Raw genomic sequence first — 26402 nt, 5'->3', positions numbered from 1 at the left:
GATTAGTGCGGCTTTCTTTTTGCGCTTGAGTTCAAAAGCGCGCCTAGCCAGGTATGGCCACTGTCCTGTTTTATGACCTCGTGACATTTTATGAATAAAAGCCTACTAATATATATGCACAATTCATTTAACATATTTTGACTATATATTGTCTCTGTCATTGCCATTCCATCATTTAGCAACATGTGACCTAGGCCTACAGTAGCCTAATAACTTCTCTCAGCATATCAATTGTAGATTCTTGAATTTCCTCTATGGGACAGCATGACAAATCCCAAATGGACTTTGCTTTTGTTTTATGGCAGTGAGTTCCACCGATATGACGACGCCCAGCGCTCTGACCAAACCACTCACATCTCTGATGCGCAATTGTGGCGCTCCAACGCGCTGGAAGGAATAACAAAATGCCAGATTTCTTCTGCTAAAAGACGTGCCTTTTTATTTAATTTCACAGTGTAGCGTTCTAAACACAGAGTAAACATGTCTAGGTACCACAAAGCAGCGATCGATGGCTACCTGGACCTCTTGAAAGAGGCTACCAGGAAAGACCTGAATTCTCCGGACGAGGACGGGATGACGCCTACGCTATGGGCTGCTTTTCATGGACACGTCGAGGCCCTTCAACTTATATGTAGCCGAGGGTGAGTGCAGTTGATATTCAGAAGTCATAGCCTACCTTCCCATACCTACAATCCCAAAATATTTTAAGTGGCATATTAGCAATCTATACCTATTGTGACGTTTTTACAATCACAATCAATTCCAATCAATTGAAACCTAATTCAGAAATGATTTCTCATATTAGTTAACTGATTTAACTAAGTCTAAACTATTAGAATGTGAATTTATTTGGACCTCTTAATTTAATTTACCCTATGTATGTTTAGATCAATGAACTTCTAATCCAATGAAAAAAATAGCAGAAACTCTGCCTGACATGAGGAGGAGGGATAGAAGCTATAGGTTATGGTTGACCTTTTGACCTCTTCCTAGTCCTTGTCCATTACTGGCATTACATTGATGAGTTGCTAAAACACAACAATAAAGGCATCCTCCAGTAACCTACAAAATAGTCACAAAACCTATAGTACCAGTCCAACGAATACTGTAATATTTTATCTCCTTTAATATTGATGACATGTTTTGTTGGGAGGGATGCAGTTGGAGGATAAAAGTCCGGAAGTGGCCTAATGCTGATCCTATTCCCAGCACTGCTGCTCGTTTCCAAAACAAATACTTGAACGAAGAGCAAAGGTGGACTTTATTGTTAATTCAAGTGATAGAAGGAATGCCCATCACCTCATTCCTGATGCCCATAAACCTACTAGAGACTACCCTCATTAAGGATGTATAGGTGAGAGAGGTGCAGTTAGCTGTGTCACATGGGTTTCAACCTCACAGGTTTCTCTATCAACTTAAACCACCGTCCTCAAATAGTGACTGAATGCCTCTGAGATTTTAACTATATTCTACAATGTACTGTATGTCCATGTAACATTTCACCCATGTTATTTTTGTGCATTAGACATGCATGCCACTCTGAAACTGTCCCCCCACAGCCTTTTAGACCACATTTTCCCATAAGCAGAGCCAAATATGTCATCAGCCAAGGGGAATCATGTAATTAATAAACAATAGAGCCTTTCATTCCCCTAGCAGCTTTCCCCTGCTTTCATACTGCAGGAAAAAAACAGACCTGATTTTCATCTCTTATTTATTTCTGTCAAGATGACAACCGACCAATTGCTTGATTATTTAATTGAATCACACAAACAATGGATTACGAAGTTTTCATAACATTGAACTCAGTGTATTTTTATAAAATGATTGGAATGATGTCAATCATACCTTTGTGATCATAGCTGCGTATTTCCATGTTGGGCGTTAGCAGTAGGATGTACTGCAACAAACTCGGTTTAATGATCACCTGTTGCTAAGATACTGCAATCGGGAGTTTTATAGAGGTCGTGATGGCACAAAGGACTTTCATTCTTAATGGCTTACCAATTAACCCATAGGAAAGGGTTGGTTTGTACTTCATGAGGATAACGTTGGTGGCAGTCCTTTTTCATTCATTTATTATAGGAATACAACATCAGTTAATGACTCATTATTTAGTTTTCAAGTGTTGTTCATTATATTGTACTGTTAGTGTAACGGTTCTCTTGTGGTGAAGGAGAGTCGGACCAAAATGCAGCGTGTAGATTGCGATCCATGTTTAATAAACAAACTCCAGTTTCAACTGTTCTGCCTTACTATTATTCGACCATGCTGGTCATTTATGAACATTTGAACATCTTGGCCATGTTCTGTTATAATCTCCACCCGGCACAGCCAGAAGAGGACTGGCCACCCCACATAGCCTGGTTCCTCTCTAGGTTTCTTCCTAGGTTTTGGCCTTTCTAGGGAGTTTTTTCTAGCCACCGTGCTTCTACACCTGCATTGCTTGCTGTTTGGGGTTTTAGGCTGGGTTTCTGTACAGCACTTTGAGATATCAGCTGATGTACGAAGGGCTATATAAATAAATTTGATTTGATGTGAAGTAACACGAATCTAAATACAAACAATACAAAACAATAAACATAACAAAAAGCGAAACAGCCTAATACTGGTGCACATACACACAGACCAAGGACATCAAGACACTAAGGACAATCACCCACAAAACCCAACACAAAACAGGCTACCTAAATATGGTTCCCAATCAGAGACAATGACTAACACCTGCCTCTGATTGAGAACCATATCAGGCCAAACATAGAAATAGACAAACCAGACACACAACATAGAATGCCCACCCAGCTCACGCCCAGACCAACACTAAAACAAGGAAAATACATACGAACGATGGTCAGACGATCTACCAGATCCTGGCTGGCTGGTGGTTTCGGCAGATCCTGGCTGACTGGCAGATCCTGGCCGACTGGCGGATCTGGCGGATCCTGGCCGACTGGCGGATCCTGGCCGACTGGCGGATCCTGGCCGACTGGCAGTTCTGGCAGATCCAGCTCGGCTTTGGGGCGGCAATATTCCCCTGGCTGTGCCCAGGGTCCTTTCCCGTCAAGGATCTCCTCCCAAGTCCATTTATCCAAATAGTGCAGCCTCTCCCACTGCTGCTGCTGCTGCTGCTGCTGCTCCTGCTGCACCTGTCGATTCTCCTGCTGCTGCTGTTGCTGCTGCCTCTGTTTACCACGCCGCTTGGTCCTTGGTTGGTGGGTGATTCTGTAACGGTTCTCTTGTGGTGAAGGAGAGTCGGACCAAAATGCAGCGTGTAGATTGCGATCCATGTTTAATAAACAAACTCCAGTTTCAACTGTTCTGCCTTACTATTATTCGACCATGCTGGTCATTTATGAACATTTGAACATCTTGGCCATGTTCTGTTATAATCTCCACCCGGCACAGCCAGAAGAGGACTGGCCACCCCACATAGCCTGGTTCCTCTAGGTTTCTTCCTAGGTTTTGGCCTTTCTAGGGAGTTTTTTCTAGCCACCGTGCTTCTACACCTGCATTGCTTGCTGTTTGGGGTTTTAGGCTGGGTTTCTGTACAACATAGAATGCCCACCCAGCTCACGTCCTGACCAACACTAAAACAAGGAAAACACATACGAACGATGGTCAGACCGTGACAGTTAGATTCAGGTTGATATGGACATACAGTGGGGAGAACAAGTATTTGTCACTCAAACTGAAAAGCAAAAGTTATCACTCTCAAAACAGTTAATTTGCCTTGCTTTGTTCAAACTGTCAGACAGTGACATCCATTATAGAATCAGTCAGTGTCAGTATCTTCTACAGGCGAGATGATCAGAGGTCTTATATTTTATACTGCCATTTTTACCACAGGGTCTGGAGATAGGATATCGTTTCTCAGTGACGGTGGAGCCGGTGAAAGAGTAGATATGAGTCCTGGCCTCCACATGGTAGATGAAGACCTGACCCTTCTCATAATCCACAAATACCCCTACCTTCTGGGGCTTCTCTCTCAGGGAGAGCGAGACAGGAAGATTAGCGAGAATCATGTACTCATTCTCATTCCTCAGCCACAAAATGTTCTCATCCCCTTTCTGTTGATGGGCTCTCTGGCCACTCCAAAATCCAATTCAGTCTTCCCCTTAACCTGCACCTCATAGTAAAATCTCCCAGAGGAAAAGCCCCCCTTCTCAGGACACTGAGAAAAGTATCAAACCTCTCTTGCTTGGCAGTGTCTGATGTATATTTCCATGTTGCACTTGTTTCCATCCTCAGATAGAATGAGACGGTGATGTGCCATATCACGGTCTAGAGTCACATTCACTGAATGTTTTTGAATGGTTTCAAGATCTTTACTCCTTCCTGTTCACAACTGATTAATGAGTACAATCAGCTTCTTTGATCTGATCCTGCTCCTCGGTTAGGTTTTTCAGCTGACAGTTGAGGTCTTCATTGATGCGATCCCTCTCTTGAATGAGACCCCTTTGCTCACCATGAGCTAAAATGCATTCATCTTTGACTAGAAGTAGTTCCTTGGTGAGGTTTTACTTTTCCTGAGGTCATCCCACTGCTGTTTAACTTGATCCTTTATATTTTAGACGGCAGATGGTCACAGATAGTCCACAGTAGAAGAAACTGTCCCGCCCTGACCTTATAGAGGCTTTTTATTTCTCTATTTGGTTAGGTCGGGGTGTGATTTGGGTGGGCATTCTAGTTTTTCTATTTCTTTGTTGGCCGGGTATGGTTCACAATCAGAGGCAGCTGTCTATCGTTGTCTCTGATTGGGGATCATACTTAAGCAGCCTTTTTTCCCACCTTAGTTTGGGATCTTGTTTTTGTGTAGTGCCTGTGAGCACGCCAGTCGTGTTGTTGTTGTGTTTCATTTTAATACACATGTGGAACTCTATGTACGCTGCGCCTTGGTCCGTTCATTTTAACGAATGTGACAGCAACCAGCAAGAGAAACACTAGAGAGCACCCCCAAAATATCCCTTCATGATTTTCATCTTCACATATGTACTTACCACACCGGAACAGCTGACTAGGAATGTGAAATTCTGTCTTCCTCACTTCATTGAGCGGGCTCTGTTGAACAATATATATCAAATCATTTTCTGTTTGTCTCCTGTTGAGTGACCTTTAGTTTGGCAGAGTAGAATCCCTCAGTGTTCCTTGATATCTCTGAATACCAACCATACAATTTGGTTCCCTTAGTTCCCTCACTGTCCTGGATACCAGCCTTTAGATTTACACCTTGGAACAATGACTACCCTTCTCAGCTCCTCAACTGAGTTCACTGGCTGGGAGCCAACAGCTACAGACACAAAGGTATACAGGATTTAAAATACTGAAGTGAGGTTTTGAGAAAATGAATACATGTTATAAGGTAGACTGTATAGGTTACTGCATTTGACAGAAAATGTAACCTTACCTTTAATACAGACTTCAACGGGGAGATCATCATACCTGGACTTTGTCTTAGTAAAGTACTTGATAAAACCCATCATCATTGCCTTGTACCCTGGTCAGTTTCAAGGTGTTGCATCTTTTCAGTTAGTCTTTAAACAGTACTGTACTTCCCCTGTAGGAGACCATCTGATCCTTAGTTGTCTCTTCAGTATTGGTAAGGATGAACAGCAGAGCCTGGGTGGGGCAGTCAAAACCACTCCACTCTCATATCCTCAGCATTGATACCAGTTTTGAGGTAGAGGTCTTCACAGGTCTAAACAGTTGTGCATCTGTGGCTTTCCCACCCGATCCGAAATGTTTCATCAAACAGATACCCATTCCGAATGGAACCCAGGACAGTCGGACCAGTTCTGAAAAAGGCCTGTGGAAAAACAGATCCAAACAGACACGTGCCGGTTCGGATCCTAGAGACCCGTTCAGATCCGAGAGTAAAAAGAGAAAGAAACTGTCAAGTGAACACACACACGCACAGTGAAGGTGTAGAGTAGGCCTACTGTACCTGAGACTGCTCTGTGGAGGAGAGGGACAAAGACAATCTGGTAGCATCCCCATCATTCCAGAAAGCAATGATTACACAAATGATCAAGATTAATTCCATAACTTCAAATCAGGGAGTCAATAATGACATTTCAGTGTTTAGAAAAGAATACACACAGAAAAACTGTGGAATAATCTAAAAGCAAACATACCAAAGTCAGTTTTCCTAGTTGAACAAAGGCTTTCCTTCAGTGCAGCCTTGTCCATGTACTCATCTGGAGTGACTTTTTTACTTAGAACAAAACTTGTCCAACTGCATACCTTTCACACCTACAATGATGAGCCAAAGCTGAACAGAAATCACAGAGATAAAACATATTTGATCTAATCTTGTGTCATAGAAATGTATGATTGGTTGGTTGATTAATTGGTTTGTTGATTGACTGACAGATGTTTCGGTGTTCTTTCAGAGGGGACCCCAACAGGAGCGACATCTGGGGCAACACACCGCTGCACCACGCCGCCACCAATGGTCACATGCACATCCTCAGCTTCCTGGTCAACTTCGGCGCCAACCTCTTCTCTCAGGACAACGACTTCCACACAGCTATGGACGTGGCAGCGTCGGGCGACCGCATGGACTGCGTGCGATTCCTGGACAGTGCCGCATCACAGCAGACCATCCAGAATGCCAAGAAAGTGGCCAGGCTGAAGAAGGAGGCCACCAAAGAGGCTGAAATGCGGGTGAAGCTGTGTGAGAGGGTCAAAAAAAGGCACAAGAGCAAGATGGATAAGATGTACCAAGGGTCAGTGTCAGAGGCCAGCACGGCATCTCCGTCGTTCTCCAAGATGGGCACCATCAACAGTGTGAACGAGCAGTTCTCCAAGCTGATCGCCTCCGATACCTCAGGCTCGCTTACGGCCCGGTCGAAGGGGACCCTCCAGAGGATATTCGGGAAAAAGGATAAAGGAACGATGGAGAAGGTGGGAAGAGACGGGAACGTCATCTTCGTCAAGCAGGAGAACGGCACACTCTCTGGGAAGCCTGAGTTCATGGGCGTTTTCTCCGAGCAGGACGAGATTGATGAGGAAGAGGACGGAGGGATGGGAAGATTCACGGATGATGACGTTAATGACGATGACGAAGGAGGAGATGGCCCAGGAGCCAAGGAGTCCATCTTCAAACGGCCCGGCCTGGGGAACATGGTCTTCAGGAAGAACTTCTCCATGGAGATGGGGATAGAGCCCGACGACTTCCCCAGTGGGAACAATGAAAACCTGGGCTTCCTCATCCGCAGGGAGGGGTTCGACACAGAAGGGGAGGACACAGGCTTTGTTGAGGACGAGGAGGACGACGACCTGCCCTGGAACCAGGAGGAGATCGGCCTGGATGACGACCAGGATGAGGAGACCTCCCCGCTGGATGCCTTCCTCTCATCCATCTCCCTGCCAGACTTCTCCCCAGCCTTCACCCGCGAACAGCTGGACCTGGAGGCGCTGATGCTCTGTTCCGACGACGACCTCAAGGGCATCCGCATCCAACTGGGGCCCCGCAAGAAGATCCTGGAAGCTGCCGCTCGCCGGAAAAGTGCACTGGAGAAACCTGGCCCCATCAAGGACAGCTTCCTGTGATGAAATTCTGATATTGGAGGTGGTTGAATATGGCTGAATGGAGAAAGTAGGATGAATGCAAGTAGGAGGATGTAGAGTGACAATACTTTTGAATGAAAAGAACACTGATGCAAAGTTGAGAGTTTGAAGTGGAAATACATATCCTGGTTTTCTATCATTTAAAGACAAATTGTTTAATCTTTCTCTTACCTTGGACTAGGAGTGACTGCAGCCCTTCATTACTTTGCTATAGCCGCCACAGGCTAAAGTTAGCATTGATTCACCCAAAACAATGAGGGGTTCAACGGGCTGGATAAGCCTGGCACTGTGACGAGATAATTGGAGATGGTTGAACTGAGCAGGAATGTCATTTAGATGAATGGAGTGGCAATAACACCACCACAACCACTACCAACCACCATCTTGCAATACCAATTCATGAAGATAGAAGGAAGAAACACTGTCAGATTTCAAACATAATTTGAGCTGCATGCTCTTTTTGGCATGTCTCTGAGAAGCACACAACTCATTTTGAGTAATGTTGTAATGTAAGAGCCTATTAAGTGGAAACTCTTCTGATCTTGATTTTCTTGTTCCCTCCTTTGATGATTGATAGAAAGGAGACGATATTGTGATGAATTCAGTTGTGCCATTTTGTATGTGAATTTTAATCCTTGTGATTTGTACATTGATTAAAAAAACGTATGACAACCAAAATAAATAATGTTTCTAAATCCGTTGATCAATTCTTTCATGTGAGTTGCATGCATACATTTTCTCTGACTGGATTGTTTGGCACTTGAAAATTCTGAATCACTGGTGAAGTAGATAAATACCATGCAAAACTGTAGTGTGCCATGAGTTTCTCCTTACCAGGTGACCTAACCAGGAAAAACTCTGAGCCCTGGTAATATGAATCTAGCCTTTGTTGCCAGCCAATTAAAATAAGTATCTTAAATGTTTATTCGACACACAGCTCATATGATAGAGAGGCAGACAGAAGGAATCCCAGCAGGCCATGATCAGGAGATCCTTCTGACCCAGTCAACCAGGCAATGAAGGGAGGAGGAGTCCCATGCACCAGCAGTCAGCTCAGACGGAAAGCTTTTGATTCTGGCTTCAATGGAGAGGACACAGAAAGAGGGAGAAGACAAGTTCAAGCCAGTTATCTACATGGGTTGTGTCTGGTGGACAACTTGTCATGGTCATGATGTTGAAGTATCGCTTAAGTCTAAACTGTTTTCCATATGAAACTTTATTGTAAGGCCATCTGAATAGTTGTTTTTATCTAAACTGTAAGTGACTACAACCAGTCGTGTGTGTGCCAGTATGCAGATGTTGGTCATTATATGAAATCTGACCATATCATACATTGCATAGGATCACCACTGACATTTACAAAGTCTATCTCTGATGTAACCATGAGTCACTGGAGTGGTATTATGGCTATTGGTGATAATATGTGGATTTACATCTTCAAAGGAGATACATAATACAGTGTGACTAACTGATATACACAAAATGTGTTTTATTACATTATACTTTAAACCGGTACATGATGGATCAACCTTTTAGGGTGTAACCAAGCAAGGACCTAAACAGCAGGGGGCGATAAGGAGCTCTGTTTCCCTTTGCTGAGAAAGTAAAACAGAGAGAAAAGAAGACATGGCGTCTGGTGGTCACGATTCTTAACAATTTTTCGGTCGACACCTGACAAATTTAGATTGTTCTATTGATGCGGCAATGTTTATCAGGTAATGTAACATATCACAATGTCAGGGTAGAAGTGCATGGTCTGCAGTCTTAGCTTTTGGCCAATAAATTACCATTTTAGGAGGCAAGTGTCGATCATCATTTAACTTAGCAGTTGTCAGCAGTGTCAGTCAGTCTGAGCGCTTTCCAGAAATCTTCGGCAATAACAAACTAGCTTGTTAGTGTTTTAATCACATATGTAGTGTTCTAATTTCAGTTTCAATGTACTATTTCAATCGAAAGAATCAGTTTGCGTCCTCAAAATTATTGCTTTGGTTGAAAATGGTGTAATTGTCATAAGGGTGAAATGTAATTACTACAATATTATCTTGTGTGAACTGGAATGGAATTATCTGATCTTGAAATTGTACTAGACACTTGTGATGCTGCTATGAATTCCCTCACTAACCTTCTCTTTTTTTTAATGTTGTATTATTGTATTTGTTATGGAGAGGTCAGTATATGAGAGGAGACTGTTGCCCCAGTGGACTGAAAATCGTCTTGACAGGCAAACTGGGGAAAAATAGAGTGTAGCCAGCAGATTCGACCGGCTTGCTTAAAGCTGCTCTAGGGTTGGACAGCATTCCTGTGTCGATTTTAAAGCCTCTGCATGCTCAGTCATACACAGCATTTACTCCGATGCGGCTCTGCAGAAGTCAAGGCATTCATACTTCTTGCAATTCGCATAGCTGTTGTCAAGGGAGGGAGTTTGTGTTTATACAGGACATAACGCAACCAGTCATGTCAATGCAGAGCTATACGGAGTTGTTATTCACGTTATTACAACATTTTGGAGTCGAATGGCATTGCCGTGTGGAGCTTGATTTGTCTTCTGCTGACCTGGGGGGATGAGAAATGCGTTGTACTCCGAATTTTCCCATTATCCCAACTGTTAAACTGAGAAGATTGAACTACTGCTAGTTTTTCTGAAAAGTGTCATTTTTGTCCTCATGCTAGATAGCAGAAGACATAGCAGCCATTTTGTTGTTCAATGCGCCATGCCATTCCATAATGGTTGCTGTGACTACCTATAACTAGCATGATGTCAGTGTAACAGTTGGGATAATGGGAGAATTCATAGTACAGCACATTTCTCATCCCTGGATTACATATCCCTGGTATGTTTTCTGAGCCAAATCTCGCGCCAGGTCCACGGTTTCTTAATCTACACAGGAATGCTGTCTGACCCTAGTGCAGCTGTAAGCAAGTGGGTCAGATCTGCTGGGTAAAGAGACTGTAGGCTACGGTCTATCTGCCTCTTCCTCCCCTACAGGCTTGACTAAAGTGAAATGATGGCCGAAATCATTGCTGTGAACATCTCGGCCACATCCGCCACCTTCTTCCTGCCCCCATCTCCTGTCCTTGAGGACTCTGGCTTTCCCCTGGCCTCGCTGGACAGTGAGGACTATGTGTTTGTGGAGGCCAGGCACCCCAACAAGGTCCTGGAGGGCCTGAACAGCCTGCGTCTCAACAATGCCTTCTGTGATGTGACACTGTGCTGTGGGGGTCAGGAGTTCCCCTGTCACCGTATCGTACTGGCTTCCTTTAGCTCCTACTTCCAGGTATGGACAGTGGTGTACGGTACAATACAACGTTATTAATCCCCACAGAAAGTGTGGAAGATATCATTGGGACAAGAGTACAGAAAACATCCATTGTCCAGGAGCAGACATAGAATGCATACACTACTTCTCCATACACTACAAGGGCAGCAGGTTAAGAGCGTTGGGGCCAGTAACCGAAAGGTCACTGGTTTGAATCACCGAACCAACTAGGTAAAAAATCTGCCAATGTGCCCTTGAGCAAGGCACCTTAACCCTAATTGCTCCTGTAAGTCCCTTTGGATAAGAGCGTCTACTAAATGACAAAAATGTATATGTAAATTAAATTGTGGGTAGATATTTGGGGGGACAAACAGTAGACGTTGGATCTGGGAGTCGTTCCCCAGAATGTTTGGGAAAATTTGAAAAGGTATTTCCTGCAATTGTGCACAGTTTGACATTACTTTATTATGCCTCTCTTGAAGGGTTTTTAGAGAACAGTACAAGTGGAAGGATAAGTCAGCACCATCATGAATTAAGGTATTTCAAGGCAGATATTAAGAAGTCAAAAAAGATCAAGACTGAGTTTTATTATAATTGTGAATATTTACCTATAAAAAGAAAGTTCCTGCAGTTCTACAGTTTGACATGAATGTATACCCTCTTGACGGGTACTTTAAAAACTGTATAAGTGAAAGGATAAGTCACCAATGAAAGTATTTAAAATATTAATAATACACAAAAGATGAAGACTGAGTACTATTATAATGATGATGCACATATTTACATAGGATGTCATCTACTAAGTTGATCATACGTTGACTATCAAGTTTTCATAGTTTACAGGTGGAGGTTGAGCTAAAACACACCTTGAACTAAGGACTGGCTGAATGCCTGTTGGAGAGAGAGAGTTAGGGGAGAGTCTTCATTGAAACTGTAAATTAGTCATATTTCACTTACTGGTACTGAAGCGGGAGGCGTGTGAATATATAGTGCGTCTGTCTAGACAGCGGAGGAGGCTCAGTGCGTCTGTCTAGACAGCGGAGGAGGCTCAGTGCGTCTGTCTAGACAGCGGAGGAGGCTCAGTGCGTCTGTCTAGACAGCGGAGGAGGCTCAGTGCGTCTGTCTAGACAGCGGAGGAGGCTCAGTGCGTCTGTCTAGACAGCGGAGGAGGCTCAGTGCGTCTGTCTAGACAGCGGAGGAGGCTCAGTGCGTCTGTCTAGACAGCGGAGGAGGCTCAGTGCGTCTGTCTAGACAGCGGAGGAGGCTCAGTGCGTCTGTCTAGACAGCGGAGGAGGCTCAGTGCGTCTGTCTGACAGCGGAGGAGGCTCAGTGCGTCTGTCTAGACAGCGGAGGAGGCTCAGTGCGTCTGTCTAGACAGCGGAGGAGGCTCAGTGCGGTCTAGACAGCGGAGGAGGCTCAGTGCGTCTGTCTAGACAGCGGAGGAGGCTCAGTGCGTCTGTCTAGACAGCGGAGGAGGCTCAGTGCGTCTGTCTAGACAGCGGAGGAGGCTCAGTGCGTCTGTCTAGACAGCGGAGGAGGCTCAGTGCGTCTGTCTAGACAGCGGAGGAGGCTCAGTGCGTCTGTCTAGACAGCGGAGGAGGCTCAGTGCGTCTGTCTAGACAGCGGAGGAGGCTCAGTGCGTCTGTCTAGACAGCGGAGGAGGCTCAGTGCGTCTGTCTAGACAGCGGAGGAGGCTCAGTGCGTCTGTCTAGACAGCGGAGGAGGCTCAGTGCGTCTGTCTAGACAGCGGAGGAGGCTCAGTGCGTCTGTCTAGACAGCGGAGGAGGCTCAGTGCGTCTGAACGGGGCCGGACTAATGCAGAGCAGTTTTATAAATGCTATTCTACACACTTTTGTCATGAGGCTGAGAGAAAATGTTGCATTTTTTTTGCAGTTCTACACATATGCCATATGTCATCTCATGCTATTCACATTTTGCCATGAGGATGAGAAAGAATTTAGCAGTTGTCCTGGTATTCTACAATAAACTGTTATTCTACAATCAACCTGTTCAGAATATTGGGGAGGACCGGCCTCCCGGGTGGCGCAGTGGTCTTAGGGCACTGCATCGCAGCGCTAGCTGTGCCACCAAAGACTCTGGGTTCGCGCCCAGGCTCTGTCGCAGCTGGCCGCGACTGGGAGGTCTGTGGGGCGACGCACAATTGGCCTAGCGTCGTCCGGGTTAGGGAGGGTTTGGCGGTTAGGGATATCCTTGTCTCATCGCGCACCAGCGACTCCTGTGGCGGGCCGGGCACAGTGCGCACTAACCAAGGTCGCCAGGTGCACGGTGTTTCCTCCGACACATTCCGGGTTGGATGGCGCTGTGTTAAGAAGCAGTGCGGCTTGGTTGGGTTGTGTTTTGGAGGACGCATGGCTTTCGACCTTCGTCTCTCCCGAGCCCGTACGGGAGTTGTAGCAATGAGACAAGATAGTAACTACTAATAATTGGATACCACGAAATTGGGGAGAAAAGGTGGTAAAATTTAAATATATATATTTTTTAAAGAATATTGGGTGGAGAAGACATGTCCCTCTCATCCCCTGTGGCAATTTTGCATATGATACACTAACACTTACCAACTCAATACGGACAGTCAGACTGTGCGTTAATATAAGTCGGTGGCCTCGAGGTTTGAGCGTTGGACTTCCGGAGCCGACAAGGGAAAAAAAAATATGTCGCTGTGCCCTTGGGGCCTTGCTCCTGAGGCACTTAACCCTAATTGCTCCAGGGGCACAGTACAATGGTGAACCTGGCCGTGACCCCACTCCATGCGGGTGTCTCAGGGGGAGTTGGGATATGCAAATTACACACTTGTGTATAACAGGACAAATATAAGCACCCCCAAATGATTATTCTACCTGCTATACTACATAGACCCAGAGGGCAATACAGTGGTGCAACGGGGATGAGCAAGCTGACGGTGCCCCTGCTTCCCAACTATTCCATTTACTGAATGGATACAGTTTACTGATGACCGTGCATCTTTTATATTGTAACTCACTGCAGACCTCCTGAAGTACTTACATGTGGTCATTTGCTGTTGGCGCTTTTCCATTGGCAGGATTCTGTTTCTCTCTTCTCCTAATTCTTTGCCCTCCCCTCTGTCCTCCTCAGGCCATGTTCTCCACAGACCTGATGGAGTCCAGACAGGAGCGGGTGGCCATCAACGGAGTGGAGTCCCAGATGATTGGCATGCTGGTCAGCTACGCCTACACGGCTGAGGTGGTCATCTCCAAGGCCAACGTGCAGGTGAGGTAGAACCGTTGTCTTCCAGTCTCACTTTGTAGTCAACTTCTGGTTTAGCATTGCAGTTGTTAAATTAAAGTTGTACTACCCCAGAGTTGAAGTCAGTTTCATTCCTAGTCATAAATACAGTAAATGGCACTTTCCATTTCCTAAATAAATGTCCTGAGTTGACTGTCTTGAAATCAAATGTCATTGACCTGTGACCCCCAGGCCCTGCTGGCTGCGGCCAACCTCTTGGATGTGATGGCAGTGCGCGAAGCCTGCTGCCGCTTCATGGAGCGCCAGATGGATGAGATGAACTGTGTGGGCATCCACTGCTTTGCTGAGGCCCACTCCTGTAGGGAGCTGGAGAAACACAGCATGGACTACATCCTCCAGCACTTCGGCAGTGTCTGCCAACAGGTGAGATAGGAAGGGAGGTCTGGGTTGTGTAGTCCAAACCTGGGACCTGGTCTCAATAGTTTCAAATGTATTTTTCACCTCTGTTCTCCTTCATCTGTGCTGCATTGAACACAATGATCCCAGAGAGGTATTTGGTTTCACCCGTGTTGTTCCTTCAGAACAGTGCAGATGAAGGAGGGGACATTTCTCATGTCTCATTGTTTAGACATTCCCATTCTTTGTGTATATAAGAAAGGGGAAGTGACATCATAGTCAACTGTCTTTTGTTCCCCTTGCTGGTCTATGCCAGCCCAGGATCATGTTCCTTAGGCACCAAAAGGAAGAAACTAGACTTAAACAGGGAGGGACTACCTGGACTTCTTCCAATAAGCAATGCAATTTTTTGCTTAAATTTCAACATCTTTTGAACACTGTCCCCCCCCAGGAGGAGTTCCTCTCTCTGTGTGCAGACAAGCTGACGGAGATCATCGCCAGCGACCACCTGAACGTAGCCAAGGAGGAGACTGTGTTCGAGGCCACCATGCTGTGGCTGGACAAGAGCGCCACCCGCAGGCAGAGCTTTGAAAAGGTCAGCATGAAAACACAACAGTCAATGCAGTGGTCCCCCATTGTCTGTGTGTTGAGCAGTATCTAGGCGACAGATTGTGTCCAGCTCTGTGCTACGCCCCCTCCCTACAGTTCTCTGTTGACTGTGGTGTGGGGGGGGGGTTTAAAGCTCTGGAATCCCCAGTAGATCTGACCGTCTGAAACCCCAGCTGTCAGTCACTCAGCGTTACATAAACGTTAGGGGTGTTAGCAATTTGTTATTCTTCAAAAATACAAACTCCAAAGCAAATCAGGGGGAGAAAAGTAGGTTTATTCAGAGAGGACAAATCAAGATGTTATGCTGGGAGTCAATGTTCAGTCTCCCCTGTCCTCAGCTTTTCCCCACCGAACAAAAGAACAGGATGCCATTTATAACCCCCCACCCTAGCCTGGGGTTGACCAATCAGAAGTCCTTGGCCAAATAACCAGTATCCTGCTCCCGACTCAATGTACAGACCAATGAAAACGTGGCCCACGTCGCTCTGAGTTCAGGAGTGACATTCCACAGATTCTGAACAGATGTTGAACTGAAAACCAACTCCTATTTACAAATCGCTATTGACCATTAGTACTCTAGTACACTCTGCATTGTGTATTTATCTTCAAAATATTCTTATATTCCCCCCTAGACCATTTAAAAAAGAAATATAGTTAAAATGTCATTTTAGAAAACATAAAAAAATAGACAGAATAAAATACATTAGCAGTAAGCATAAAATAATTCACATGAAACACCTTGCATTTCTATAAAACACAAAGGGCATATTGTACTTGCCGTTGCCATAAGAAATAGATTTCACACAAAGTTATAGAAAAGAGGTCTTAACAAGTGTGATCGCACATCTGAGAGAGCATGGTTCACTACAGCACCGAGGACCGTTACCACGGGCACATTGACCACAGTCATGAGGCTTGGTGTGATGATGATCCCCACCACATTCACATTGTGGTGTCTGGAGGAAGCATCAGAGGAGCTGGATTACATGGTGTCTTTTCAACTATACACATGTCCCATATATCTTTACTCACTACTTTAGTTGTGGCTATAGCTACCTTGCTAATTGGATATTGTTTTGTGAAAGGTGGGGCATCACCTGTCAAGCACACTGATTCCATATCCACAGTTCCACAGTCATTTTTCTTCATAGTCCAAATAGCATGGTTCTGAACTATAGATTTCTGGGGTTGTCTAATTTGCCACGTCCCCTTTTTCTTAAGGAATGTTCAATGTTGAGTCAAGTTACATAATAACATCAAAGCCTAAAATAGGTTGTTCAAATGAGCCTATCCACACCCCTGCATCAATCTTCATTGGACCAATAGAAATTGATAATGGTTTGGTTTGTTTCATATCCGTCTTCCCTCCACTCCTGTTGCTCCCATCTTCTTTCCCGTGTACTGAGGACATATATGTTTTGCATAAGATGTGGGCAATACAGTGACTTCAGCACCTGTATCTACTAAAAAAATCTACTGCAAAGTTGTTAACCATCATGTTCACATATATTCCATCCGATTTCATATGTACACCAGCTGAGATGGGACGTAAGAGGGGGGGGATCTATTAGTTTACCTCCACAGCATCTAGCAACCTCTGCTGCTGAGCTGGAGAGAGCTTTTTAAATTTCTGCACAAGTATTGTGTCGTTGGGGCTGTTGTCTTGTTTCCATTTTCCCTTAGACGGACCCTGCTTCTCCTGGCCACTTCTCATAAAATCATGTTTTCTTTTCTGACAGTCGCTGCCAGTGATCAGAACTCCTGCAATAATGACATACACCAGGTTCCTCTTCTCCTGAACGGATTATGTTGTTGGTTTCACTCGGAACCTGCATAACTCTGATAACCACGTCTCATGGAAGCTTAAACGTTTTTGACCATTAATCCAACTGTTTTGGAGATGCTGATTTATGTGTGATCACTATCTCTGGAAGTTTGTCTTTACTCCCTTTTCACAGCCTGTGTTCTTGTTGGCCTAAGACATCGTTCGTCACTGCTGTCAGAATCTGTTGACTCAAAGACAGGCAGTGCCAACCAGTTGCTTGAAATCTGATCTGCCTTGCACAACTCAGTGTAAGGATAGATTAGGAGAACATAGGCCACAGGTGGGGGTCACGTCTGACTTTCATCTGTGTCTCCTGCTCTACTTTGAAATGGTTCTAGACAGTGAATGTAAAATGTCATGTTCACATCCGAAAGAGCTGTTCCACCCTTTTCCAGAGTGGTTTTCTCACTTAACAATGACATTACATTAACGTCAAAAGTTGTATAATATAAACTCAGCAAAAAAGGAAATGTCCCTTTTTCAGGACCCTGTCTTTCAAAAATAATTCATAAAAATCCAAATAACTCTTCACAGATCTTCATTGTAAAGGGTTTAAACACGGTTTCCCATGCTTGTTCAATGAACCATAAACAATTCATGAACATGCACCTGTGGAACAGTCGTTAAGACACGAACAGCTTATAGACTGTAGGCAATTAAGGTCAAAGTTATGGAAACATAGGACACTAAAGAGGCCTTTCTACGGACTCTGAAAAACACCAAAAGAAAGATACCCAGGGTCCCTGCTCATCTGCATGAACGTGCCTTAGGCATGCTGCAAAGAAGCATGAGGATTGCAGATTTGGCCAGGGCAATAAATTGCAATGTCCGTACTGTGAGACGCTTAAGACAGTGCTACAGAGAGAGAGGACGGACAGCTGATCGTCCTCGCAGTGGCAGATCACGTGTAACAACACCTGCACAGGATCTGGAGTAGTCCACGAGGAGGAGATGCACTGCAGTACTTAATGCAGCTGGTGGCCACACCAGATACTGACTGTTAATTTTGACCCCCCCCCCTTTGTTCAGGTACACATTATTCCATTTCTGTTACATGTCTGTGGAACTTGAGTTTGTCTCAGTTGTTGAATCTTGTGTTCATACAAATATTTACACATGTTAAGTTTGCTGAAAATAAACCCAGTTGACAGTGAGAGGATGTTTTTTTTTTTGCGTTTTTTTTTTTGTTGCATTTTTTTGCGTTTTTTTTATATGACCCCTTTTGAGGTCTCCAACCTCTTCTAACACATTGTTTATGTAGGGCCTGGCTACCCATAGCTTATGTTCACTCAAAGCTTGTTGAATGCTTACAAGGCTTACATTTACCACGTGTAAAAATTGCTAGAAGGTTTCACAAGAACAGACTCCAACCTTTTTAATAGAGTAAAGAAAGGACTACACTCTAATAAAACAAAGGACTTGAACACTTATACATCACAGATACATATCACTCATTGCATACACTATTTGAACCTGATTTGGTTTGTTTAAAATGATTTTGGTCTAGACTCACCCAGCAATTCTGTCATCAATCAGGAGATTAAGAGTTGACTCCCCAAAGTGGGTTGCGCTCAGCCTCTTTCTTCTGGATAAACACACAGTTGATAAGTTCTTATTGTTGTTCAGACCAATTCATCAGGAACACGACACCAAGTGTTAGCAATTTATGTTATTCTTCAATAACACAAACTCCAAAGCAAATCAGGGGGAGAAAAATAGGTTTATTCAGAGAGGACAAATCAAGATGTTATGCTGGGAGTCAATGTTCAGTCTCCCCTGTCCTCAGCTTTTCCCCACTGAACAAAAGAACAGGATGCCATTTATAACCCCCCGACCCTAGCCTGGGGTTGACTAATCAGAAGTGCTTGCAGTACAACTTGGCCAATGGCCAAATAACAAGAAAAATCAAAAGTAACAGTCAGTATCTGGTGCTCCCGACTCAATGTACAGACCAATGAAAATGTGGCACATGTAGCCCACATTGCTCTGAGTTCAGGAGTGACATTCCACAGACTCTGAACAGATGTTGAACTGAAAATCAACTCATATTTACAATTCGCTATTGACCATTAGTCCTGTCATCCTGTGTTGTGTATTTATCTTCAAAATATTCTTATAGGGGTTAGAACCCCATTGTATGGTCCTGTAGTAACCATGGGCCCTGGAAGGTGTCACCCTGGCCTGGCACCAATATAATTTAGAGCCTCAGATGTGAGTCGGTCAGAGGTCAGCGATACTATCATGTTAAGTGGAAGTTGGAGGTATCAAGGTCGCTCTGATAAAATGGAATAGGACCTAACCATTAAATTAAATGAACAAAATTGAAGGTTAGGTCCTATGGCCTTGTTTTAATGTGTATAGAACACTAGAGGTCGGATGGAGATGCCTACCTGTGTCTGTCTGCTCATGTCTATATCCAGTGGGTGTGTTTGTTTTCAGTGTATGTGTCGTCATTCTAACCCACGTCTCCCTGCAGGTCTTGGAGCACATCCGCCTGCCCCTGATCAGCCCGTACTACATCCACGATGTGATTGAGTCTCTGGAGGTGGTCCGGGAGTCCCAGCGCTGTCAGAGGCTCATCTCTGAGGCCAAGGACTACCTGCTGCTACAGGACCGACGAGGAGAGCTCTACTGCTCCCGAGCACGCCCACGTAGGTCCACAGGTAGGTACCACACGCATGGATACATGAACATACACACTCCAAATACACCCTGTCACCCTAACACACACAAGGACTACCTGCTGCTACAGGACCGACGAGGAGAGCTCTACTGCCCCCGAGCACGCCCACGTAGGTCCACAGGTAGGTACCACACGCATGGATACATGAACATACACACTCCAAATACACCCTGTCACCCTAACACACACAAACACAAGGACTTGAACACACACACATTTAACCTCCCACTTGCCAAACTCCTCCACACGCCTAGTGCTTTAATTAATTAGATTTCTGAAGCGCAAACCCTGGTATGCCTGGAGGATTGTTCTACCAACTGCCTTTAATACAATGATCAGCTCTCTGAAGGGACAAGTCTCTGTGGCTCCCCAGTCACATCCCTCTCTGCTGGCCTTTCTGTGACAGGGACAGCTGAGGTGATTGTGACGGTGGGAGGAGAGGACGATAAGGTGGTGCTGCGTAGCGTGGAGAGTTTTGACCCCCTTACCAGCCAGTGGAAGAGTCTGGCCTGCCTGCCCTTCGCTGTCAGTAAACACGGCCTGGTGGTTTCAGGTGAGAACCATTTGGTTTAGTTTGTATATTAACACCTAGTGATAAGATGGATCCTATGTCATAGATTGTTATAGGACCTTTGTTACATTTTACCTAATGCTTGAGAATGAGATGAAAAAAAGAGAGATGTCAGTTTCTCACAAAATAAACAGATTTTGTGAGGAATTGTATCATTTTCTAATTTATTCCAATCTCCATGTTCTCTCCCCCAGGCTCCACTCTGTACCTGGCTGGAGGGGAGTTCCCTGATGGCTCAGCCAGCAGAGAGATGTGGCGCTATGACCCCTGCTTCGACTCCTGGCTGGAGATGGCCCCCATGAACGTAGCTCGCTCAGAGCTAGGTAAAAATCAGTCAATTCTAGCAATTTATTTATCCATTTTAACATACTGTCTGACATGTCATAACACTGGTTAGAAGGACAGCCGGGGACGTGACTTTTTTTGTAACAGGTTAGGTCCCCGTCCATGACTTCTGTAATGGAATAAAACAATACAGTACATCCTTTGTGAATGCTGACAGACTTCCATTGGATAACTCCTCTCTGTCTAAAGTTGAGCAGGCCGGCTCTTCCATAAATATGTCCCCCTCCCTCCCCTCCAGGTTTGGTGATGCTGGATGGCTATGTGTTTGCAGTGGGGGGCTGGGAGGGCCGTTCCCGCCTGGACTCTGTAGAGTGCTACAACCCCCACACCAACACCTGGCAGTTCATGGAGTCGGTCAAGATGGCCGTCACCAGCCCTGCTGTGGTGGCACTGGATGGACTGCTCTATGTCACAGGTAGGGGAGATCATTGCTCACCCACTTCCAGAGAACTCTATGGCTGCGTTTACACAGGCAGCCCAATTCTGATATTTTTTTTCATAAATTGGTCTTTTGACCAATCAGATCAGCTCTGAAAAAGATCTGGTGTGATTGGTCAAAATACCTATTTGTGGGAAAAATATCAGAATTGGAATGACTGTATAAACTCATGCAAAGTATTTACTGTGGACAGTCACAGCAACTCTATAGGTTCAGCTTGGTTTATATCATTTTTCTGAAATTGCTTTATGCGGTAGTTTGAATTGTCTACAGGTCATCTTTAATATTAGATAGTAACTTATCAGTGTCCTCCTGGCTCCTAGGTGGTGCTGTTCTAGAGGATGGTGACGGCACAGACCTGGCCCAGGTGTACAACCCTAAAACGTCTGTATGGACTGAGGTGGCCCCCATGCAGATCGCTCGCTCCGGCTCTGCTGCCTGCACCCTGAAGGGGAAAATCTACGTCATAGGTATCAGGGATCAGTTTTGACTTTTAGATCACAATGAATATATTTACATGGACATGGGGGACCTGATCCTAGATCAGCACACCTGCTCTAAGATGCTTGATGCATAGTGACTCAGGAAAAAAGTATTAAGGCCCAAGTTTGAAGCCAGAGGATATTTCCACATTGTCTGTGGAAAAATACATTAGGATTTTCTCCTGTATTCCATTCCTAGGTGGCTGGCATGCGTCCACAGAGAACACAGACAAGGTGGAGTGTTACGACCCCAAGAGTAACCAGTGGACCATGTGTGCCCATATGAGGGAGAGGCGCTACCGGCCCGGTGTGGCCGTGGTGGACGGCAAGATCTACGTGCTGGGTGGAGAGGAGGGCTGGGACAGGTAAGACGGCTCCATGTCAAGCCTTTTCTAATCATATTCAGCTTGATTGTATTTATTAGGCCACACCTGAGCAAAATGGTTTTCAACAGAAAATGAAAGCAAGCGTTTCTTATTGAACAGGTTGACGTATTCTCTCCCTATTTCAGTCAGTTTTCCCGCGTTTGGTGCCTACTGAATACGACCCTGATTTGGCAGGTCCAAGGCCTATAAAATATATTTTTAAGGAGAATATGAAAAGTATCTGGGCTGCCTATGGCACCCTATTCATAGCACTACTTTTGATGAAATGGCACCTTATTCCATATGTAGTGCACTACTTTTGACCAGAGCCTACACAACCTGTCCCATCTGTCCGCCAGGTACCACGACACCATCGAGCGGTACTGTGAGGAGACAGACAGCTGGGAGATCGTGGGGGAGATGCTCACCAGCCGGAGCTGGCTGAGCTGTGTCTCTCTGCAGCTGAGGAAGGATGCCCATGGGGGCAGCCGCCCCGGCACTGCCTCGGAGACCGAGTTCTCTGTGGACTGAGGGAGAACTCCAGACGGAGGTCCTTGTACCATTCATTTATATTGCTCCAGACTGCCACCTTTTGGAGAGCTCTGAGTATGCATCTCTGCCAAACAGTCAACCTGACCCTGGCTGTTCAGGTGCTGAACAGAAGTCACTCGGTGCCAGAGAGAATGCCAGAGGGCAGCTAACTACCTTAGTAGGGCTGGTATTCTGTCTCATCGTGAGTCTTGACCTTGCCAAGTGACTGCGCCTCAAGGCTTAACTCATGGAGAAGGACAGTTGTGTGACTGCCTCAATGGCAAGCCTGACAAAAGTGGTCTTTATTTCACCATGAAAGCCTGTTCTCTTACTCAATGGCATGGTTCCATTCTGTTGCCATGTCACTATGTCCATGGTAACGGTATCATTTAGGATGGATGACCCTCGTCACACACTTATGGAACCCTCTCTTTTAATGTTACGTGAACGTTTGGGGTCAGGGTGTTTCATTAAACTGTCACCAAGATGTTCTCTCCACAACCATCGCAGTCTATTTTTGCGTTATTTGTATGTGACGTTTAGTATTTATTTGATGTCTTTAGTTGAGGCCCATTTTATTACAATTGGAAGATAATTATTTTTCCCGTTTATAAAAGATGCTCTTTATTGGCCAAAGAATCTATTGTGAACCAGTATTTAAGGCTAATTAGTCAACAAAAGCCAAACCTGTTAAGTGTTTTGTCATGCAAATTTGGAAGGTATGTTCACAATTGCCTTTTGACTGCCTGTTATATGGTTTAGTTTATATGTCTAATCGGTATGCTTAGTAAATGTTGCTTTTGAGTAGTCATTTTAATTCTGTAAAAGTGGAAATGTGAATGTAATAAAAGCATATGGATGCCAATCTAGTTATTACTGAATCTGACTATTCTGGGTGCATCTCAACCTAATCTTGTCCCCCTATAGATGCCAGGATCTCAACCTAATCTTGTCCCCCTATAGATGCCAGAATCTCAACCTAATCTTGTCCCCCTATAGATGCCAGGATCTCAACCTAATCTTGTCCCCCTATAGATGCCAGGATCTCAACCGAATCTTGTCCCCCTATAGATGCCAGGATCTCAACCGAATCTTGTCCCCCTATAGATGCCAGGATCTCAACCTAATCTTGTCCCCAACCTAATCTTGATGCCAGGATCTCAACCTAATCTTGTCCCCTACAGATGCCAGGATCTCAACCTAATCTTGTCCCCCTATAGATGCCAGGATCTCAACCTAATCTTGTCCCCCTATAGATGCCAGGATCTCAACCTAATCTTGTCCCCCTATAGATGCCAGGATCTCAACCTAATCTTGTCCCCCTATAGATGCCAGGATCTCAACCTAATCTTGTCCCCCTACAGATGCCAGGATCTCAACCTAATCTTGTCCCCTACAGATGCCAGGATCTCAACCTAATCGTGTCCCCCTACAGATGCCAGGATCTCAACCTAATCGTGTCCCCCTACAGATGCCAGGATCTCAACCTAATCGTGTCCCCCTACAGATGCCAGGATCTCTACCTAATCTTGTCCCCCTACAGATGCCAGGATCTCTACCTAATCTTGTCCCCCTACAGATGCCAGGATCTCAACCTAATCTTGTCCCCCTACAGATGCCAGGATCTCAACCTAATCTTGTCCCCCTACAGATGCCAGGATCTCAACCTAATCTTGTCCCCCTACAGATGCCAGGATCTCTACCTAATCTTGTCCCCCTACAGATGCCAGGATCTCTACCTAATCTTGTCCCCCTACAGATGCCAGGATCTCTACCTAATCTTGTCCCCCTACAGATGCCAGGATCTCTACCTAATCTTGTCCCCCTATAGATGCCAGGATCTCAACCTAATCTTGTCCCCCTATAGATGCCAGGATCTCAACCCATTTTACCACATGGCTTTTACCCAAGTGTCCAGTGTCATACATGCATCCATCTGCCCATAGAGGTTCCATTGATTACAATGCTGAAACTTGAACAGGGTCTTCCATAATTATACATTAAATACATTGGGAAAGTCACTGTGTAGGTGATAATCAAATTATAATTTAAAACCAATGTAGGAATGTTTCCCAAATGAAACACTACAAATACTGGAATGAACATGTCCACCTTTAACTGCACCAAACGAAGGAAAAAGGTCAACATAAGGAAAGCTAAGTGTAGTTGCTATGATTCTACTATGCTTAGTTTGACGTCCCGTATACTGTATATAGAATTACCACATTTACAACATAGTAATGTTAAAAACAAGTTAAGACATTTTTTGTTCCAACGCTTCAGATATACCTATTCTGTCCCAACATTTCAAAATGGACACAGCCCTACAAAATAGAATATTCTGTACATAAGTCTGACAGGACATGAAACAAAGCAGGACAACATTAAATCATAGTCCGTCCCATTTACAGAAATCTGAATATGACCAAAGCAGGTGGTGTCCCATTAACCCTACAACCCCCATCCTGAGCTCTCTGCTCACACCAGCAGTCTCTCAATGCCCATCTGGGTAGACTGGATCTGGGGCTTGAGCTGCGAGCCCTCCTTGATGGTGACTGAAGTGGCAATGACTGGGCGTGAGACCCCACAGGCGCGTCCCAGGGCCTGCTTGGAGCGCACAAACACATAGGGCACGTTCTTGTCCTCGCAGAGCAGTGGCAGGTGGAGGATGATCTCCAGGGGCTCTGCGTCTGCGGCCATCACAATGAACTCAGCAATACCGCGGTTAAGTGTTTTAGTGGCTGGGGGAGAGAGGGCGAGCAGAGGTTAGAGAGTGACAATTCTGAAGCTGTTAGGGGGTACTATTTCAGAGGCATGTCGATTGCATTACTGGTCTGGATGAATTGCTGGTCTTCCCCCGAACACATTAACTTTCTACTGTCTAGCTCCTAACCTCACATGCACAGTGAAATGCCTTTCTTACAAACTCAAACCCCCAGAATGCAATAATCAATGTATTACTAGAAACAAAATATAAAAGAACAAGAAATATACAGGAAATATTTAAAAGGTCAGTTCCAATACCATATTTATGTATGTATGTGTGTGTGTGTAAGGTGACAGGATATATATACAGTGGGGAGAACAAGTATTTGATACACTGCCGATTTTGCAGGTTTTCCTACTTACAAAGCATGTAGAGGTCTGTCATTTTTATCATAGGTACACTTGAACTGTGAGAGACGGAATCTAAAACAAACATCCAGAAAATCACATTGTATGATTTGTAATTAATTTGCATTTTATTGCATGACATAAGTATTTGATCACCTACCAACCAGTAAGAATTTCAGCTCTCACAGACCTGTTAGTTTTTCTTTAAGAAGTCCTCCTGTTCTCCACTCATTACCTGTATAAAAGACACCTGTCTACACACTCAATCAAACAGACTCCAACCTCTCCACAATGGCCAAGACCAGAGGGCTGTGTAAGGACATCAGGGATAAAATTGTAGACCTGCTCAAGGCTGGGATGGGCTACAGGACAATAAGCAAGCAGCTTGGGGAGAAGGCAACAACTGTTGGCACAATTATTAGAAAATGGAAGAAGTTCAAGATGACGGTCAATCACCCTCGGTCTGGGGCTCCATGCAAGATCTCACCTCGTTGGGCATCAATGATCATGAGGAAGGTGAGGGATCAGCCCAGAACTACACAGCAGGACCTGGTCAATGACCTGAAGAGAGCTGGGACCACAGTCTCAAAGAAAACCATTAGTAACACACTACGCCGTCATGGATTAAAATCCTGCAGCGCACGCAAGGTCCCCCTGCTCAAGCCAGCGCATGTCCAGGCCTGTCGGAAGTTTGCGAATGACCATCTGGATGATCCAGAGGAGGAATGGGAGAAGGTCATGTGGTCTGATGAGACAAAAATAGGGCTTTTTGGTCTAAACTCCACTTGCCGTGTTTGGAGGAAGAAGGATGAGTACAACCCCAAGAACACCATCCTTAATCACTCTGCTTCCCTTCACATCTGTGGACCAGTGGAGGCTGCTGAAGGGAGGATGGCTCATAATAATGGTTGGAACGGAGCGAATGGAATGGCATCAAACACATGGAAATAGTGTGTTTGAAGTATTTGATAAATTCCACTTATTCTGCTCC

The 26402-nt window shown here is 45.0% G+C and overlaps 3 protein-coding genes and 1 long non-coding RNA gene across 8 annotated transcripts; 2 read left to right on the top strand and 2 right to left on the bottom strand.

The window, feature by feature from the left end:
- The first annotated feature begins 327 nt into the window (after positions 1 to 327).
- Positions 328 to 8264, top strand: anks4b (ankyrin repeat and sterile alpha motif domain containing 4B). Its single transcript, XM_065010418.1, has 2 exons — positions 328 to 641; positions 6390 to 8264. Exons 1-2 carry the CDS (start codon positions 481 to 483, stop codon positions 7549 to 7551), a joined length of 1323 nt encoding a protein of 440 aa, XP_064866490.1. The 5' UTR covers positions 328 to 480; the 3' UTR covers positions 7552 to 8264.
- An 857-nt stretch (positions 8265 to 9121) lies between these two features.
- Positions 9122 to 23162, top strand: si:ch211-256e16.3 (kelch-like protein 20). Of its 4 annotated transcripts, none has more exons than XM_065010415.1 (12): positions 9123 to 9284; positions 10556 to 10844; positions 13941 to 14075; positions 14283 to 14474; positions 14899 to 15042; positions 19358 to 19544; positions 19971 to 20117; positions 20330 to 20458; positions 20719 to 20895; positions 21243 to 21389; positions 21601 to 21766; positions 22126 to 23162. In XM_065010415.1, exons 2-12 carry the CDS (start codon positions 10572 to 10574, stop codon positions 22295 to 22297), a joined length of 1869 nt encoding a protein of 622 aa, XP_064866487.1. In that variant the 5' UTR covers positions 9123 to 9284; positions 10556 to 10571; the 3' UTR covers positions 22298 to 23162. The 4 variants fall into 4 exon arrangements, with proteins under 4 accessions (XP_064866486.1, XP_064866487.1, XP_064866489.1 ...); XM_065010416.1 differs by lacking the exon at positions 9123 to 9284 and adding an exon at positions 11309 to 11363 and having other exon boundaries at positions 10759 to 10844; XM_065010414.1 differs by having other exon boundaries at positions 9122 to 10844.
- Positions 15310 to 18946, bottom strand: LOC135564700 (uncharacterized). Its single transcript, XR_010461218.1, has 2 exons — positions 18395 to 18946; positions 15310 to 16457 (listed from the first exon to the last, which is right to left on the bottom strand). It is a non-coding gene; the product is annotated as an uncharacterized LOC135564700 (long non-coding RNA).
- Positions 23163 to 24689: 1527 nt separating the features above from the next.
- On the bottom strand, positions 24690 to 25687 carry snu13a (SNU13 homolog, small nuclear ribonucleoprotein a (U4/U6.U5)). 2 transcript variants are annotated; one of them, XM_065010413.1, is made up of 3 exons: positions 25602 to 25687; positions 25427 to 25486; positions 24690 to 25038 (listed from the first exon to the last, which is right to left on the bottom strand). In XM_065010413.1, the coding sequence occupies exons 2-3, from the start codon at positions 25455 to 25457 to the stop codon at positions 24776 to 24778; spliced, it is 294 nt and encodes a 97-aa protein (XP_064866485.1). In that variant the 5' UTR covers positions 25458 to 25486; positions 25602 to 25687; the 3' UTR covers positions 24690 to 24775. The 2 variants fall into 2 exon arrangements, with proteins under 2 accessions (XP_064866485.1, XP_064866484.1); XM_065010412.1 differs by having other exon boundaries at positions 25427 to 25651.
- Between the last annotated feature and the right edge of the window lie 715 nt (positions 25688 to 26402).

The sequence above is a fragment of the Oncorhynchus nerka genome, linkage group LG26 (genome assembly GCF_034236695.1).
Source record: "Oncorhynchus nerka isolate Pitt River linkage group LG26, Oner_Uvic_2.0, whole genome shotgun sequence".
Taxonomy (NCBI): Eukaryota; Metazoa; Chordata; class Actinopteri; order Salmoniformes; family Salmonidae; genus Oncorhynchus; species Oncorhynchus nerka.
The sequence above is the reverse complement of the archived record's forward strand: the minus strand, read 5'-3'. Positions and strand labels throughout refer to the sequence as shown.